Here is a 15,542-nt window from a genome sequence, read left to right on the forward strand (position 1 = left end):
GCCGCGTTTATCACCTTCTCTTCTTCCCATGCTAATCATTCTGTCGACTTTTTCTGCACCAACAGTCAAAGCAATAATCCTTTCTTTTAAATTTTTAAGTTCAAGTTCCAGGTTTTGTTTATCAGTGGACAAGGAGACAATTAACATGTGTTGGTTAGTGCATTTTTTCTCTAAAAATTGAATTTTTTCGTTCACACCTGTACTTACCATTTTGGGAGCAGTATCAGAGGATGGCAGCTAGTTAGCAATCCTTCTTTTTTCCAGTTTTAACACAGCAATAGTTTTGACGAGTTCTGCATTCTGTTTGCTGAGTTTCTGAGAGGCAGCCAGCAAATCATCATATTTGTCCAGCACAAATTCAATATCCAATCCTTCATCATCATTTTTCTTTGATGCTTCGTCCAGACTAACAGTGGTAATGAGAGTAACGGTATTCTCTTCACTTTTAGATTCTGACTCATTGTTTCTCCATGTTGCATTCCATGCCTTAGTTTTGCTATTCTGTTTTTTCATTGTATTGTCACATTCAGAAGCTATATGTCCATACCCTTCGCACTCAAAGCACTTGGTTTTCTCTTCAGAATTTCTCTTTTTAGTAAACCTGCGAGATTTAAAGCTTCCATAAGCAAGATCAGAATATTTATTTTTTGAATTTGTACCTGATTGAGTTTTCGAATCATGAATCTTGAGTTCTGGCTCTTGAAGAACTTAAATTGTCGTGAGAGAAAGGCAAACTCTTTTGCATTAAATTCTTCATTTTGATGATCATCTTCCTCTTTATTCACCACGTTGAAGGCAACACTCTTCTTCTTTTTAGGGGCTAGATGTTTCATCTCATAGGTTTGAAGAGAGCCTATGAGTTCGCTCACTTTCATGGTGTTTAGATCCCTAATCTCCTCAATGGCTGTGACCTTCAGTTGGAACCGTTGAGGCAACGATCTCAAAATCTTTTTCACGACTCTATCTGCTGAAATTTTTTCACCTAAGTTTGAACAAGCATTCACAATAACACACAATTTACCATAAAACTCAGAAAACATTTCATTATCATCCATCACCAGTGTTTAAAACTGTAGGTTGTATAATTGGAGCTTGGTGCCTTTTACTATGTCGGTTCCTTCATGAGTTACTTGCAAAATATCCCAAGCTTCCTTAGATGTATCACAACCTGAGATGTATTCAAATTGATCAGGAGAAACTGCAGTAAATAAAGCGTTTAACGCCTTTTGGTTATTGGTACTGTGTGTGACGTCTACATTTGTCCATTCCTCTCTGGGTTTAGGAACTGTGTGTTCTTCATCTCCTTTTCCAGTTATTTTTGTAGGTTCAGAAAATCTATGAACCACAATATTCCAGACACGTTCGTCAAAGGACCATAAGAAAGATTTCATTTTAGCCTTCCAAGCACCATAGTTGTACCCATCAAAATATGGTGGATGCACAGTTGAGCCTGCGGCACGCTCCATCCTGAGGTATGTTAGATCCTGCTGAGAATGTTTAGTAACCTGCTCTGATGCCAATTGAAAATACCTATAAGATGGCTTAAAACACTAAAAGAGTAAAATCTGCGTTTTGAGTAGTCTAGAGTAATATAGTGATATATAAAAACACGCCAAAGGGATTGATACGATGTACCTCTACAGTACATAATGTATAAACAGATAAACACACAGAAGTTATTTTACGTGGTAAAACCCCACCTCTGGGGAAAATCCACGGGACCTGATAGTCCAAGGTAAATCCACTATATAACGAAGATTACAAGAAGTATACAAACTTGTCCTAGACACTCTAGACAACGTACCAACTTCTTCGTAACTCAACTTCTCGTGGGATTTCTCCTTCTCTCCTTATGTTGAATCCGATTCTTGACGTGATCAATCCAAACTCACCGGAGGTATGAGAACCTTGTAACTTATGAAAATAAATGCAAGGACAAATCACCAAGATAATCTTACTCTTGATGATTTATCTTTATGAACAATAAAGCTCAGCAAATTTTTTGTGTGTATATGAAAACTCAAGAAATGCTCTAGTGGTTGAAAGTTGTTGTAAAAGAATGAAACCAAGCCTCGCTTTTATAATAGTTTTCAAAACTGGAAACAAGATCAATTAGTTCCTAATCAACAGATGAATTTTCCAAAATCAGACTAATTGGTTTCCAATCAAAGAAGATTTTTAATATTCAAAACTGGAAAGCAATGTATAAAATAAATCAATCTTTCTTAAAATAAAAAGTCTTCTTAATCATAATGTTAATTAGATTGTGAGTTTGAAATAATGCTTGAAATACCACAATCAGGATGCATGATTGAATGAAGAATTTACCTTAGTGATCGTTGGTTGACATATAAGCTTTCAGAGCATATCTTGGAATTTTGACAGCCACCATCACAACTAATTTACCATCTATACTTAGACTAATTTGTCTCTAGGAAATGCCAATCACAAAATTAATACTAACTTTTTATGACTATAATGTTGGCGTGACTTGTGGACCATTAACTTTCTTTCCTTACACACCAAAGATTCCAATTATAATTATATTTGATTTACTTTAATTCCTAATTTCCTACTGTAAATAGAAATAGGAATTTATTATTTACTTGCCTATTAAAGTTTCGTTGTGTTATAAATATGACCTCTTACAAGGAGAAGAATACACAGAAAATTCTCACAAATAAATATTCTCTCATAATTCTCATATTTTAGCATGGTATCAGAGCTGCGATCTTGGAATTACTGACTCTAGTTTCCAACCCCCGCCGCCGCTATGGGGGTGGTTGATTTTTTAACCCTCATGGAGGTACCACTACTAACTCTTCTCCTTCTTAACCAACCATAGTCAAGTTGAGTGCCCAGGTGGCTTAGCTCCTACAGATGAAGACTTCAACCCCGAACTCGATCTTGAATCAGGATCCTATTTTGACAACCTCGACCTCAACTACGATGACGACCTCGACCCCGACTACGACAACGACGACCCCGACTCCAATGAAGACCCTAACCCAGAATCTGTCTATGATTCAGACCCAAATTCAGACTCCGACTCTGACCCTGACTCAGGCTCAGATCCCGATCCGGATTCCTACTAAACTTGTATCCTATGCATCTTTCGCTGCACAAATTATAATTTCCCAACTAACGACACTGACACATGGACCAGATTGCACATACTGTGGTGATTCGAGACACACTTGTGAGACTTGTTTTAGCTTGCATGGTTACCCTAATGGTGGGCTACTCTTAAAGATCAAACACAACCTGATATGACCCGTAATGATACTGGTTATGGATTCCATACTTCAGATAAGAGTGACTCCACGAGCTGGATAATTGATTCTGATGAAACTGATCATATGACGTTTGATCCTGATGATTTTCTGAATACGACCCAACCCCGACGAACTTGTATTGCTAACTCCAATAGAGTTACCTATCCTGTGACAGGGGCTGGCACTGTTGCACTCTCATCCTCTCTCTCATTATCTAATAGTTTACTTGTTCCATCTTTATCCAATAAATTGATGTCAGTTAGACAGCTTACTGAACAATTGAATTGTTGTGTACTCATTTACTCAAGTTTTTGTTTGCTTCAAGATATTCACACTAAGGAGATTTTTAGTCGTGGTATTAAGATAGGGGGGCTACATTATGTAGATAACTTTAGTCCCGGCATGGCTAACAGTGTGACGCATCTCTTTGATAGTAAACAAAAGCAAATTTAGTTGTGGCACTACCGATTGAGACATCCGTCTTTTAGTTATATGAAACATCTTATACTAGATTTATTCTCAAGTTTCAAGGACTCCAACTTCACATGTGATACTTGTATTTTGGCCAAAAGTCACCGTGTGCCCTATCTGTCGAGTACGAACAAGTGTACTACTCCGTTTACATTAATTCACTTTGATGTATGGGGACCTTCACCTATCACTGCTCCTTCTGGCGTTCGATGGTTTGTCATATTCATAGATGTTTGTACACGAATGACATGACTTTATTTGCCGAAGAATAAAAATGAAGTGGTTTTCCCTTTTCAATCCTTTCACAAACAGATGAAACTCAGTTCAATTCTCAAATACAGATTCTTTGCTCAGACAATGGTGGAGAATTTGTCAATCATGACTTTCATGCTTACTTCCAATAACATGGAATTATCCATGAGATGACTTGTCCCCAAACACCACAATAAAATGGTGTTGCTGAACGAAAGAATCGACATTTGCTTGAAACACCCCGAGCGCTTCTGATTGATGCTCATGTTCCTCACCATCACTGGGATGATGTTATTGTCACTGCAGTTCACCTGATCAACCGTATGCCTTCTGGTGTATTGACCTTTAAAACTCCCTTACAAGTGCTTGCGCAACACAGACCCCTGCCCTCTGTTTTGGTATTCATACATCGAATCTTTACATGTGTGGCTTTCATTTATTTCCACAAAAATCAACATAGCGAACGTGATCCATGTGAGCTTCGTTGTGTTTTTGTGGGTTATGTCACTCATCAGAAAGGCTACCGCTATTATCAAATTCTTACCCGACGTACCTATGTCACTTTGGATGTGACCTTTTTGAAATCTGAGATGTTCTTCCATGACTCATCATCTAATTCTACACTTCAGGGGGAGATACGAAGTAAAGAACAGAATTGGAGCAACTTGGAAAACGAAGAAATTCTCTTTTATATATATACAAAAATGATCGATCGTCCCGAGTTTGGAGCACGAGATTACTCTCTGCTGAAAAGCGATCAATCGCCTGACCCACCGGATCCCTGAGAAGATGTTTCTAATCCAAGTCCCACGCCTGCAGACAATACAGAACAACAAGATGAAGACCCCCTATCTAACTCAACAGTACCAACGAACCAATCTCCTGAGAGTATCCTTGAGGTAACTACTCCTACTACACTAGTGAATTTAGAGGATAAATCTATTGGATACCAATTAACTTTCAAGCAGAATCGTGGAAAGTCACCAAATCGTTATTCACCTGATATTGGCAAGACATCAAAGTATCCAATTGCGAATCATGTATCCACTAAGACTGGAACGGTATGCAAATTACGAAAGGCGTTGTATGGACTGAAATAGTCACCACATGCATGGTTTGGATGGTTCACCATGGCAATGAAGAACAATGGTTTCAGACAGTGTAACTCAGATCATACTTCGTTCTTAAAACATTAGAAAAGGAAGGTAACAATTTTAATAATCTATGTTGACGACATGATTATTACCAGGAATGATAAACATGAAATATCTCAGCTACAAGACTATTTGGCTACTAAGTTTGAGGTGAAGAATTTAGGTGGACTCAAATATTTCTTGGGGATCGAGGTGGCCCAATCACAACAAGACATATTTCTCTTTCAAAGGAAATATGTCTTGGACATGTACAGACACAGGAATGCTGGATTGCAAACCTGTAGACACTCTTATTGTTCAGAATCATCATCTTGGAGAATACCTAGATCAAGTTCCAACCAACAAAGAAAGATACCAAAGGTTAGTGGGAAGATTGATATACTTGTCTCATACTCAGCCAGACATTGTTTATGCGGTGAGCTTCGTCAGTCAATTTATGCATTCTCCGAGTGAAGACCATATGAATGCAGTTATTCGGATACTTAGATATTTGAAGTCTGCACCCGGAAAAGGACTTATGTTCTCAAAACAAGGTCATCTGAATATTGATGGTTACACAAATGTAGATTGGGCAGGAAGTATAACAGATAGAAAATCCACATCCGGTTACTTCACATTCATGAGAGATAATTTGGTTATATGGAGAAGCAAGAAACATAAGGTAGTCGGCTTATCCAGTGCAAAAACCGAGTTCAGAGGTATGACCAAAGGAATTTGCGAACTCATTTGGTTAAAGAGGTTGCTTACTAAACTTGGGTATAGACCTACATCTGTAATGAATCTCTTTTGTGGCAACAAGGCTGCAATAGCTATTGCACAGAATCCAATTCAACATGATCTCACCAAACATGTTGAGGTAGATTGACACTATATCAAATAAAAACTCGAAGCTAAAGTGATTCAGTTTCCTTTCGTAAAGTCCAAGGATCAATTGACGAATCTTTTGACAAAGGCAATTTCTAGTAAAGTGTTCCACAATTAACTAGACCAATTAGGCATTAGCGACATCTATGCACTAATCCGAGAGGGAGTGTTGGCGTGACTTGTGGACCATTGACTTTCTTTCATTACACATCAAGGATTCCCATTATAATTATATTTAATTTATTTTAATTCCTAATTTTCTATTGTAAATGGAAATAGGAATTTATTGTTTACTTGCCCATTAAAGTTCCGTTGTATTATAAATATGACCTCCTACAAGGAGAAGAATACTTAGAAAATTCCCACAAACAAATGTTCTCTCATAATTCTCATATTTTAGCATATAACACAACGACACTTGCCTGCCAGTCATGACGGCTCTCTTCCTCATTGTGCAACTTCATCTGTCACACAAAATCAATTTCTAAGCTAAGGCCACAATGAAGTACATATCCAATAAGAAGAGGCACACAAATTTAAAACAAAAGTTTAAGACCTACAACAATGCATTAAGGTGAGTCATGTTGCAATGTCTATAGATGAATATCTCTACAGATTTTTGTCGTTCACCAAGATGAATACCATCTATTTTTTTTTACGCATCGTTCAGTACATTAAAAAAAAAGGCAATTTTTTAATTAGTTAAAGGTGTTTTTCCAGCAGCCAAGAGAGAGCCAACATTTCCTAAAGCTACCATCGAGGCCATATTGACTGCAAATCCTCTAGGACAACGAAGGCAATCCTAGGGAATAAATTGTTGGTGTGAGTCAAAGTCAACGTTCCTATTAGGAATAGAATTTGTATTTTATTGTAATGATCTAATTTGAGTAGAATTAGGAAATTTTGTATATATTTCCTCTTTGTACCCACTCTGTATGTAGATTGAGAGAATAATAAACATATCATTTTAAACCCTAATTACTTTTGAGTTAGTATTAGAGCGGGTTCTGATCCGTCTCTGCAACATCAACCTAAAAAATACATATTTATGTTGCACCTAGCCTATACACCTAAACGTGTGCCGCCAAAACACCCAAGCTTGCACCGTATTATATCTCTTACTGTCATCATCGCCACCTAATCTTCTGTTGCCACCGCCATCTATCACCATGTTAGATGTCACTGAATTTTCTTCTTTTATCCTTATTGTGACAGTTCGTACTGAATCCTCCACCAATCTACCCATGAAATTCAAATTGAATGGATCCAACTATGACATATGTGCTTTGATGATCGAACTTCATGCTACTACACAAGGCAAATAGGGTTATCTGACTAGCAACACTAATGCCCTTGATTCCCAAGACCCACAATTTGGGAAGTGGAAAATTGTTGATGCTACTGTGAAAAGTTGGATGCTACGAACTATGGAACCCGGTTTGTTAAATATGTTTCATACTCTACCTACTGCTAAGGAAATTTGGGATGCTGTTAATAAGATGTTTTATGATGGCTCTGACATATCCCAGCTTTATGAACTGCGGTGACAGGCTACCCGTCTCAAGCAAAAGGGTTGTCCTATCTCTATCTATTTTCCCAAACTTAAGGCAATCTGGCTTGAATTGGACAAGAGATGCCCTTTTCAAATGAATTGTGCTAATGATATGAATAATTTACAGGCTGCTGTTACGGCAGATTGTGTGTGATTTTTTGGCTAACCTTGACGATACTTATGACAATGTCCGCAGTGATATTCTATGGAGTGATAAAGTTCCAAGTATCGAAAATGTCTTTCTTATGGTTCGTTGAGAGGCTCAATGCCAGAATACTATGTTTGGATCCGGCACCAAGATTAGGGAACTTGCTATTGTGTTTGCTTCCAAAAACACTACTATAACTATTTTGTCCCCATTAACAATTTAGAATTACAATATCTCATTAAATGCACTCTTTTTTATTTGATTTGCCATTATGCATCGTCACTTGACTTCTGTAGAAAAAAAACAAACTGAAGTGTGATCACTATAGTGAAAAGAGGCATACTATCAACACCTATTGGGCATTACATGGGGTACCAAATTGGGAGAAGGAACGAAAGCATTTAAAAAAAGAACAACTGGGGGACAAAGCTCATGTGTCTGCTGTTGCCATTTCTGTGGCTGACGTCACCACTGGGCACAACCATCTTACCCCTACTCCTGCTCTGGTAGTGACTGTTGTCTCAAGCACTCCAACACCTTTTGCACCTATGCTGCCTCTAGGTAACTTTGGCAAGGCTTTTCATGCCCATGATACATGCGATACAAGTTGGATTATTGATTAAGGAGCTACAAACCATATGACATATAATTCTACTTTATTCTCTACTACTCTTCTGCCTTATTGTGATCACGTTCTAACTGATAATAATGCTGATGCTCCTGTCACGGGGGCTGGTTCTATACTCTTGACACTTGCTTTACCATTGGACAAAGTGTTACTGGTTCCATCTTTGTCTAGTAATTTATTATCCGTGCCGCAAGTTATTGAGCAGTTAAACTGCTTTGTACTGATGTATCCGTCTTTTATCTTACTATAGGATATCCAGACTCAGGAAATCTTTGGTCGTGGTACTTAAAAAGGAGGGCTTTATTATGTGGATGACGTGGCAACTAGTTGAGTTCTTTGTGCTTGTAGCGCTGAAACTTCTCATCATCGCCGGATTTAGTTGCTACATTGCCGATTTGGTCATGTCTCTTAGATATTTACGACATTTGTTTCCTGCATTATTAAGTGGTGTCAACGAGTTTGTTTTCCAATGTCATACTTGTATTTTAGCAAAGAGTCATCAGGTATCTTGCCCTCCGAGTTGTAATAAATGGTTTATGCCATTTAATTTAGTTCATTATGATGTTTGGGGATCTTCCCCTGTTTCTACAGCCTTGGGAGTTTGCTGGTTTGTGTTATTTGTGGATGATTGCACTCGTATGATGTGGTTATATGAGATGAAAAATAAAAGTAATGTGGTCGACATCTTTTAGCGTTTCTATCATATGACCCAAATTCAATTTATGTGGCTTCCTCGTGGCGGCGCTTCCACTCCACCGCAACTACCAAAGATCCAAGCATGCTCCTCTCCTCCACTAGACCTCTCATCGAATTTGAATAATTGAATAATTAGGATACAAGTGGCGTGAGGCAAACAAAATATTTAACAGACCCATTGAAGGTGGGGGCAATTTATGGGGTTTCCTTGTGTTTGCGTATGTGTTTGTTAATCATCAATAAACAAATTTTTAAAATAAGGCAATAGTTTATGGGTTATATGTAGTTTACCTAAAAGTAAAATTGAAATGTTAACAGAATCTAGCCTATTGAAAAAGAGCCTTGACTTACAGACCAGAAGTCTCATATTCAAATTCTACAACATTATAGTTGTGTACGTGTGAAAAATTCATCTTCTTTATAATTTAGGCTATCATTTGAACTCAAAAGTAAAAATTAAATAAGAAAATTGAATTATTAAATGAGCACAATTGTATGTGTACACATATTTACGAGATATTTTGTAGGCATGCTTGTGTGCGTACACCATACTGATTTATGGTGAGAAAGAGTCACAATACAACTAGTAGTGTGTGAAAGCAGAACAATACAACTAGTAGTGCGTGAAAGCAGAGCGCCCACAGGACCTACCAAAAGACAATGGGACTTTTTTTTCTTTTTTTTTTTTGGTAAAAAACAAATATCAATCAACATACATTAAATGAATGAACTTGATGCATGGGATATTGGATATGTACGACATGACGGCTATGAGCTTCTCCGTTTACGAGTTTCCTTCAAAGAAAACGACAACATCTGCCAAAGCCAATCCAAAATATCTATCTCGGTATTCTCGGCTGACAGTTCCTAATCTTGGCATTCTCTGCTGCTTCAACTTGACCCACCTTCGTTTCTGAAACTTGGGTACGAAGTAAATAAAATAAGGTACAATTAACCAGAACCTCTTCGCATGACCTACTTGCCAACCCAACCTTTATAAAACCTGGGACTCTGGGTTTTGTCCATTCACACTCACACACACACATATGTATATATATAACACAAAAGTAGTAGGTCTGTTTTGTATTAGCTGCTACAGAGGTAGCCATGACAGACAACATTTTTGATGAGCACGAGAGTTTCCACAATTTCTTTGAGTGCTGGCTTTCTGAACAAAACCAACATCTCCAAGACCTCATCATTGCCTCCGAAAACAACCAAACCACCAGAAACAACCTCTATAATGGTAACACCACCACTACTGCTGCAGCTAATACTAATACAAGTTTAAGAACACTGGTAGAGCGTGTGGTGAAGCATTATGAGCAATACTATGAGGCCAAGTCCAGATGGGTCAAGCAAGACGTTCTCCGGATGCTTTCGCCCTCCTGGACAACCTCCCTAGAGGATGCCTTCCTTTGGATTGGTGGGTGGCGACCAAGCATGGCTTTTCATCTCTTTTACTCCAAGTCCGGCTTGCAACTCGAGGCTCGACTCACAGAGTTGATTGAAGGTCTTGGTACAGGTGACTTGGCGGATATCTCACAGCATCAGCTCATGCAGGTGGACCATTTGCAGAGGAGGACTGTTAAGGAGGAGAGGGACATCACGGAGAAAATGGCCAAACAGCAGGAGTCGGTGGCAGACACGTCAATGGTCGAGTTGGCACACATGACTACCGAGTTGATGAGCACTAATGGTGGTCATGAGCATGAAGCTGAAGAGGACCGAGTTGAGTGTGTCGTGGCATCCAAGGAGCAATGTTTGGAGGAGATTTTGCAGAGGGCTGACAGTCTACGGCTAAAAACGCTTAAAGCCATCACACACATTCTGACTCCAATCCAGGCTGTCCATTTCTTGATTGCTGCTGCTGAGTTGCACTTGAGGCTTCATGACTGGGGCAAAAAGGAGGACGCCAGAAGCCGTGGCAATTCATCTTAGCCTATGATCCATCAAAAGTTGGAGGTACTTAGAAGTTAGGACCAACCAACCCACAAAATCCAAAAGGGTTCAAAGAAGAAAGCAAAAAGTTGTGTCAAGAGGTGTAATGTATGAAGCAATGGCCGGAATGGAGGGGCTGATCAACCTAATTAACAACAGCTACGAAATATAGTTGATGCAACTGTCAAATATATATATATATATATATATAATATGTCTTATCTAATTATTGTTATTCATGCAGTCTAGTACCTACGGGGAATGAACAATTGACGCAACCGACTGGGTGACCAGAGCCCCTTCATCGATCGGGTGTCATGGACTCATCTGCCCCATCTTCGTTATTCCGAGTTCTTCTGATAGAGACCTTTATTTTGCTTTTATTTTCGGTTTATGTTTCCTTTCTACTTTATGTTCAATTTACTTTGAGAATAATTTCAGCACTGCCTATTCCTTGGTTGTTGTTCCTGAAATGAAACCATTTGAAAGTCTAATCATAATATCTGACTCCAATTATTTTAAAATCAATTCCAGTCTTGTTCATCCACAGTTGCAACCTGATAATTGCTTTTAAAATAATTGGGCTTGCTAATCCTTTTGAGTACCAACACACCACCAGCACTACTAGGATTCCTAACTCCAATTTCCATATCTTTCAAGTAATAATGCTTCTTGCCCTAAACTTTTGACCAAAAAGGCCAGCAAACTCTCTCTCTCTTAAAATAATTGGGCTTGCCAGTACCAACACACCATAGCCAGCACTACTAGGATTCCCAACTCCAATTTCCATTACTTTCAAGTAAATGAAATGCTTCTTGCCCTAAACTTTTAACAAAAAAGGCCAACAATCTCTCTCTCTCTCTCTCTCTCTCTCCCTCCACTGTTCTTCTAGTTTGACTTGTTCGGTTTTCCTAAGAAGACCTCTACAAATTTAACATGGTACTTATAGACCGTGCGACTGTCATACCACTTCATCACGCTGACGTAGAATGTCTAACCACTCATAGGAAGCCATTCATTAATATTTTATCAAATTTGAAGCTTTATTTTGCATTTTCAATGTTTGTTGTGTATCGGAAATGAAAAAAAATAAAATTCTATAAATTACTTTCCATGAGTGGTTAAACACACCCTGTTAGTATTATGTAGTAGTATTTCAGTTATACAAGTTTTACTCTCCGCATACATACCTAGTGCTGTGTGATTCCAGTCGCCACACGAGATAGATATGGATTTATGTACAGATTTTTAACATACAGAGAGAGTAATAAAATTTTGACACTGTGCAACAGAGAAGTAACAATATTTAATTTCTGTTTTTTTACTATAGCAGAAAAAAGTAATCCGCAATGTTGATAGATATCATTAGTAGTAAAAGACAAAAGTCTAGAACGTACCATAATCATATCTCATCCTTTACTGAGTCTGGTTTGGAAATCTTATACCGATTATTCTGAAGAAAGTTAATGGTGTCCTCTGTTCTATCCCCATCATACATTAGCAGGTTGTCACCCAAAGATGTAAAATACATAATTGGGCATCCTTGTATGTTGAAGATATTATTTCGAAGATGATTTTCAGTTGCAACCCAGACAGCTGAAAGAGCAAAATACCTTGAAGTCAAATGTAATTACAAGGAAGAAATAATAACTACGTATTAGAACATGGTACAACGACTAGAGAAGTTAACAGAGTGTACCAACAGATCTAACATTTGGCAAACTAAATCAAGAGTGAAGTGTGAAAGTAGTTTATCCTATCACTACCATGCTATATTTGGTCTGATTTTGTCAAAGCTTAAAAGGAGGAGCATGAGTTTTAACTGAATTCTTTCAGACAATGAAACTATATATATATATATATATATATATATATATATATTAAAGAAAGAGAAGAGACAGGAAAAAACAAGACAAATAACAAATTGTAGCTAGCAATCATCAAACTTAGGAAAATTTTACGTATTTATATATGAAAGCTGAACGTAAAGTTCTAAAGTTTATACCGCCACGCACTCACTTGGACATCCTCTGTTACGCAAAAAATATCATGCTTTAGAAAGCATCAAGGAGGTTGCAAGTTGGAACCCCAGAGCACCAATGTATAACTGAAGCAACGAATAAAATTTGTTAAGAGCCTCGTTCTTTCCTAGGGAAGGAGACAAAATTCAAAATAAATGAGTCCGTTTTGCAGTGAAGTCCAAAGTGTTAGAAAAAGTTAAATATGATACTGAAAGAATCAACAAAATGCAAAACGAATATGCTTGTGCATTGAAACAGCCGAGTGTTAAAATATTGATTATTGGCTAATTTTTTATATTCAAGTTGTAAAATCAACCCCATGTGCTAGGCTGCTGATCGCTTTGATACCTGACAATTCATCCAATATGGAACCATGATATTTCTAGAAATAAGTACAACAGTTCCAAAGAAACTCATGACATAGAGTACTTTTAATTTCTCAGAATTTACCAACACAATCTAAACCATGAAACAGATGCAAATTCCGTGACACTGCTGGAATGCAGAGCACAAGCTAATAGCTATGATGAATAGGAAAATGGAAAGGACTCAGTCAATTTGTTCCTTGCCGAACTATTGATTAGTAGGGATGATTTAGAAAATGAATACATTCAAACGAGGTTGTGTTTGATAGATGCAAGACTGCATTACAAATATTGACAAAAAAAACAAAATAAAACAAAAGTCATATCTTGAAATTCTGGTTGTACAACCAAGTTCAGATATCTTTGTTAGTGTGATACTGTTCAAGTCCTAGCTAAGATCCCCAAGATCACCACCTCTGATTTGTTTCGTAAGAACAAATTGGAAATAAAATACCTAACTATATCAGAATGTGCAAAAGCAAGCAAAACCTGTAAAAAAAAAAAAAGAAAAAAAAAAGATAGGTATCATGCAATGAATGAGGTGTTGATAAAGACACAAAAGTTTTTACAGAGTTGAAACCTATATCTGGAGGTTATCAGCAACGACTACTTTTACTGGTTCACTATTAGTTTCGGGAATGGTTCTGAATTATCAATGTCTTTAAATTTCCATCCTAAAAAAGGACCAAAAACAAAGTCAGAAATAATCTTGTATTAAAGATACAAGAATAAGCATTCAAAAAATTTATTCAGATCCAACCATGAATATGTTGGAAAGCTAAAGCTGTAGTGTCTTAGAGTCTGTACTGTTTTGAATGTTTTTTTTGGCAATGTTTTAAATTTCATGAAGATTTCTAGTCAGGTCTTAAGGGCAGGAAGACACCTTGTTTTCTGTTTCTGTACTCTTTCTTTTTCCTTCAATGAAAGTTTGTTTCTGGTAAAATTTATATGTTAAAAAAATCAACCGTGAATCAAATTATTTTCTGCAATTTGATGACGAAGCATCTTCACAAGAATGACACAGAATGCACCATGTATTCCTTCAACCAAGGTGCAATGTGGGCAGCCTCCACATGTGGTTTAAGGTAATTTTGGCCATAATTGGGTAGTATGACAATGAGAGGTAACTGATCATCCTAAAGTCCGAAGGACTGATCTTGCACAGAAACGTAATTAATCATGTCAAGCCAATTACCCAACACGTCGACTTTCTAGAATATTAGTTGTTATGTTTGATTTCCTGTTTCGAATTAAACTAGGATGTCGCCTATAGCCTCTCTAGTGCACACCAACATGGTGACATAGATGTCAAATCATCAAAGCCTTAAAGCCTTGTTCAAAGAGTTGAGGGATTAATTAATCCCTAATCCCTAGACCTCCTTCCCTGCTTCAATGCAATGCCCAGAAGAAGATGGCTCAATTCAAAGACCCACATCAAATACACGAAATTAAAACAAATTGCAATTAAACTAAAATGAATGGCTTCTGATTTTGAAATTTAAACAAGACATAAACCACACAGAACCACAATGAAACAAATCGATTACCTGCTCTGCTGAGTTTGCTTCTTCCTTCCTCCCAACAGAAATGAAACCAACACCCACACATTCCAATGCCCATTGCCCATTGCCCATTGCCCATTGCCAATGCCCCACAACTTGTTTGTGTTATACGATAATGAGCCCACCATCACCCACACTATCAGAGACACCGATTAGAGAACCGGTGACACTGATAGGACCCAGTTGCTCGCTGTACCCCTACCTAGCATTAAATTGGTTATCAGATTTTCTTTTTCTTTTATGGTCTTCTTCAAATCATTAAAAAGACGCCCACCTCCTCCTCCGTGGCCTCGCCCAATGCTGCTACGTGGCCCAGCATGAGCATAGCATATGACGACGGAGTGCTGCTGCAGTCCAATATTCATTTAATCAGTAAATAATATTTTGCTATTTTGCTTGGCGGCTGGGCGGGGGAAAGTCCAAAACCCATGCATTTTAATTCAAACATTGCAATCAATTATTCGAAAAGTCCAAAACGGATTGAAGGCTTATTTATGCATATGCCTTCTGTGATTTCAAACTTGTTTTAAATTACCACTTGTGTTTTGAAACGTCTCAATATACTCTCTATATTTTTAAAAACGGCCTCACGTTACCCATTTCGTCAATATTA

At 37.7% G+C, this 15,542-nt stretch overlaps 2 protein-coding genes and 1 long non-coding RNA gene across 4 annotated transcripts; 1 reads left to right on the forward strand and 2 right to left on the reverse strand.

The window, feature by feature from the left end:
• On the reverse strand, positions 238 to 1,466 carry LOC18778847. Its single transcript, XM_020562451.1, has 3 exons — positions 1,169 to 1,466; positions 736 to 982; positions 238 to 601 (listed from the first exon to the last, which is right to left on the reverse strand). The coding sequence occupies exons 1-3, from the start codon at positions 1,464 to 1,466 to the stop codon at positions 238 to 240; spliced, it is 909 nt and encodes a 302-aa protein (XP_020418040.1).
• On the forward strand, positions 9,545 to 11,549 carry LOC18781492 (protein DOG1-like 4). The gene is made up of 2 exons (XM_007214689.2): positions 9,545 to 11,005; positions 11,226 to 11,549. The coding sequence occupies exon 1, from the start codon at positions 10,148 to 10,150 to the stop codon at positions 10,979 to 10,981; it is 834 nt and encodes a 277-aa protein (XP_007214751.1). The 5' UTR covers positions 9,545 to 10,147; the 3' UTR covers positions 10,982 to 11,005; positions 11,226 to 11,549.
• Positions 10,908 to 15,311, reverse strand: LOC109948441. Of its 2 annotated transcripts, none has more exons than XR_002271069.1 (4): positions 14,915 to 15,311; positions 13,001 to 13,088; positions 12,379 to 12,577; positions 10,908 to 10,982 (listed from the first exon to the last, which is right to left on the reverse strand). It is a non-coding gene; the product is annotated as an uncharacterized LOC109948441 (long non-coding RNA). The 2 variants fall into 2 exon arrangements; XR_002271068.1 differs by having other exon boundaries at positions 13,001 to 13,129.

Source organism: Prunus persica, chromosome G4 (genome assembly GCF_000346465.2).
Source record: "Prunus persica cultivar Lovell chromosome G4, Prunus_persica_NCBIv2, whole genome shotgun sequence".
Lineage (NCBI taxonomy): Eukaryota > Viridiplantae > Streptophyta > Magnoliopsida > Rosales > Rosaceae > Prunus > Prunus persica.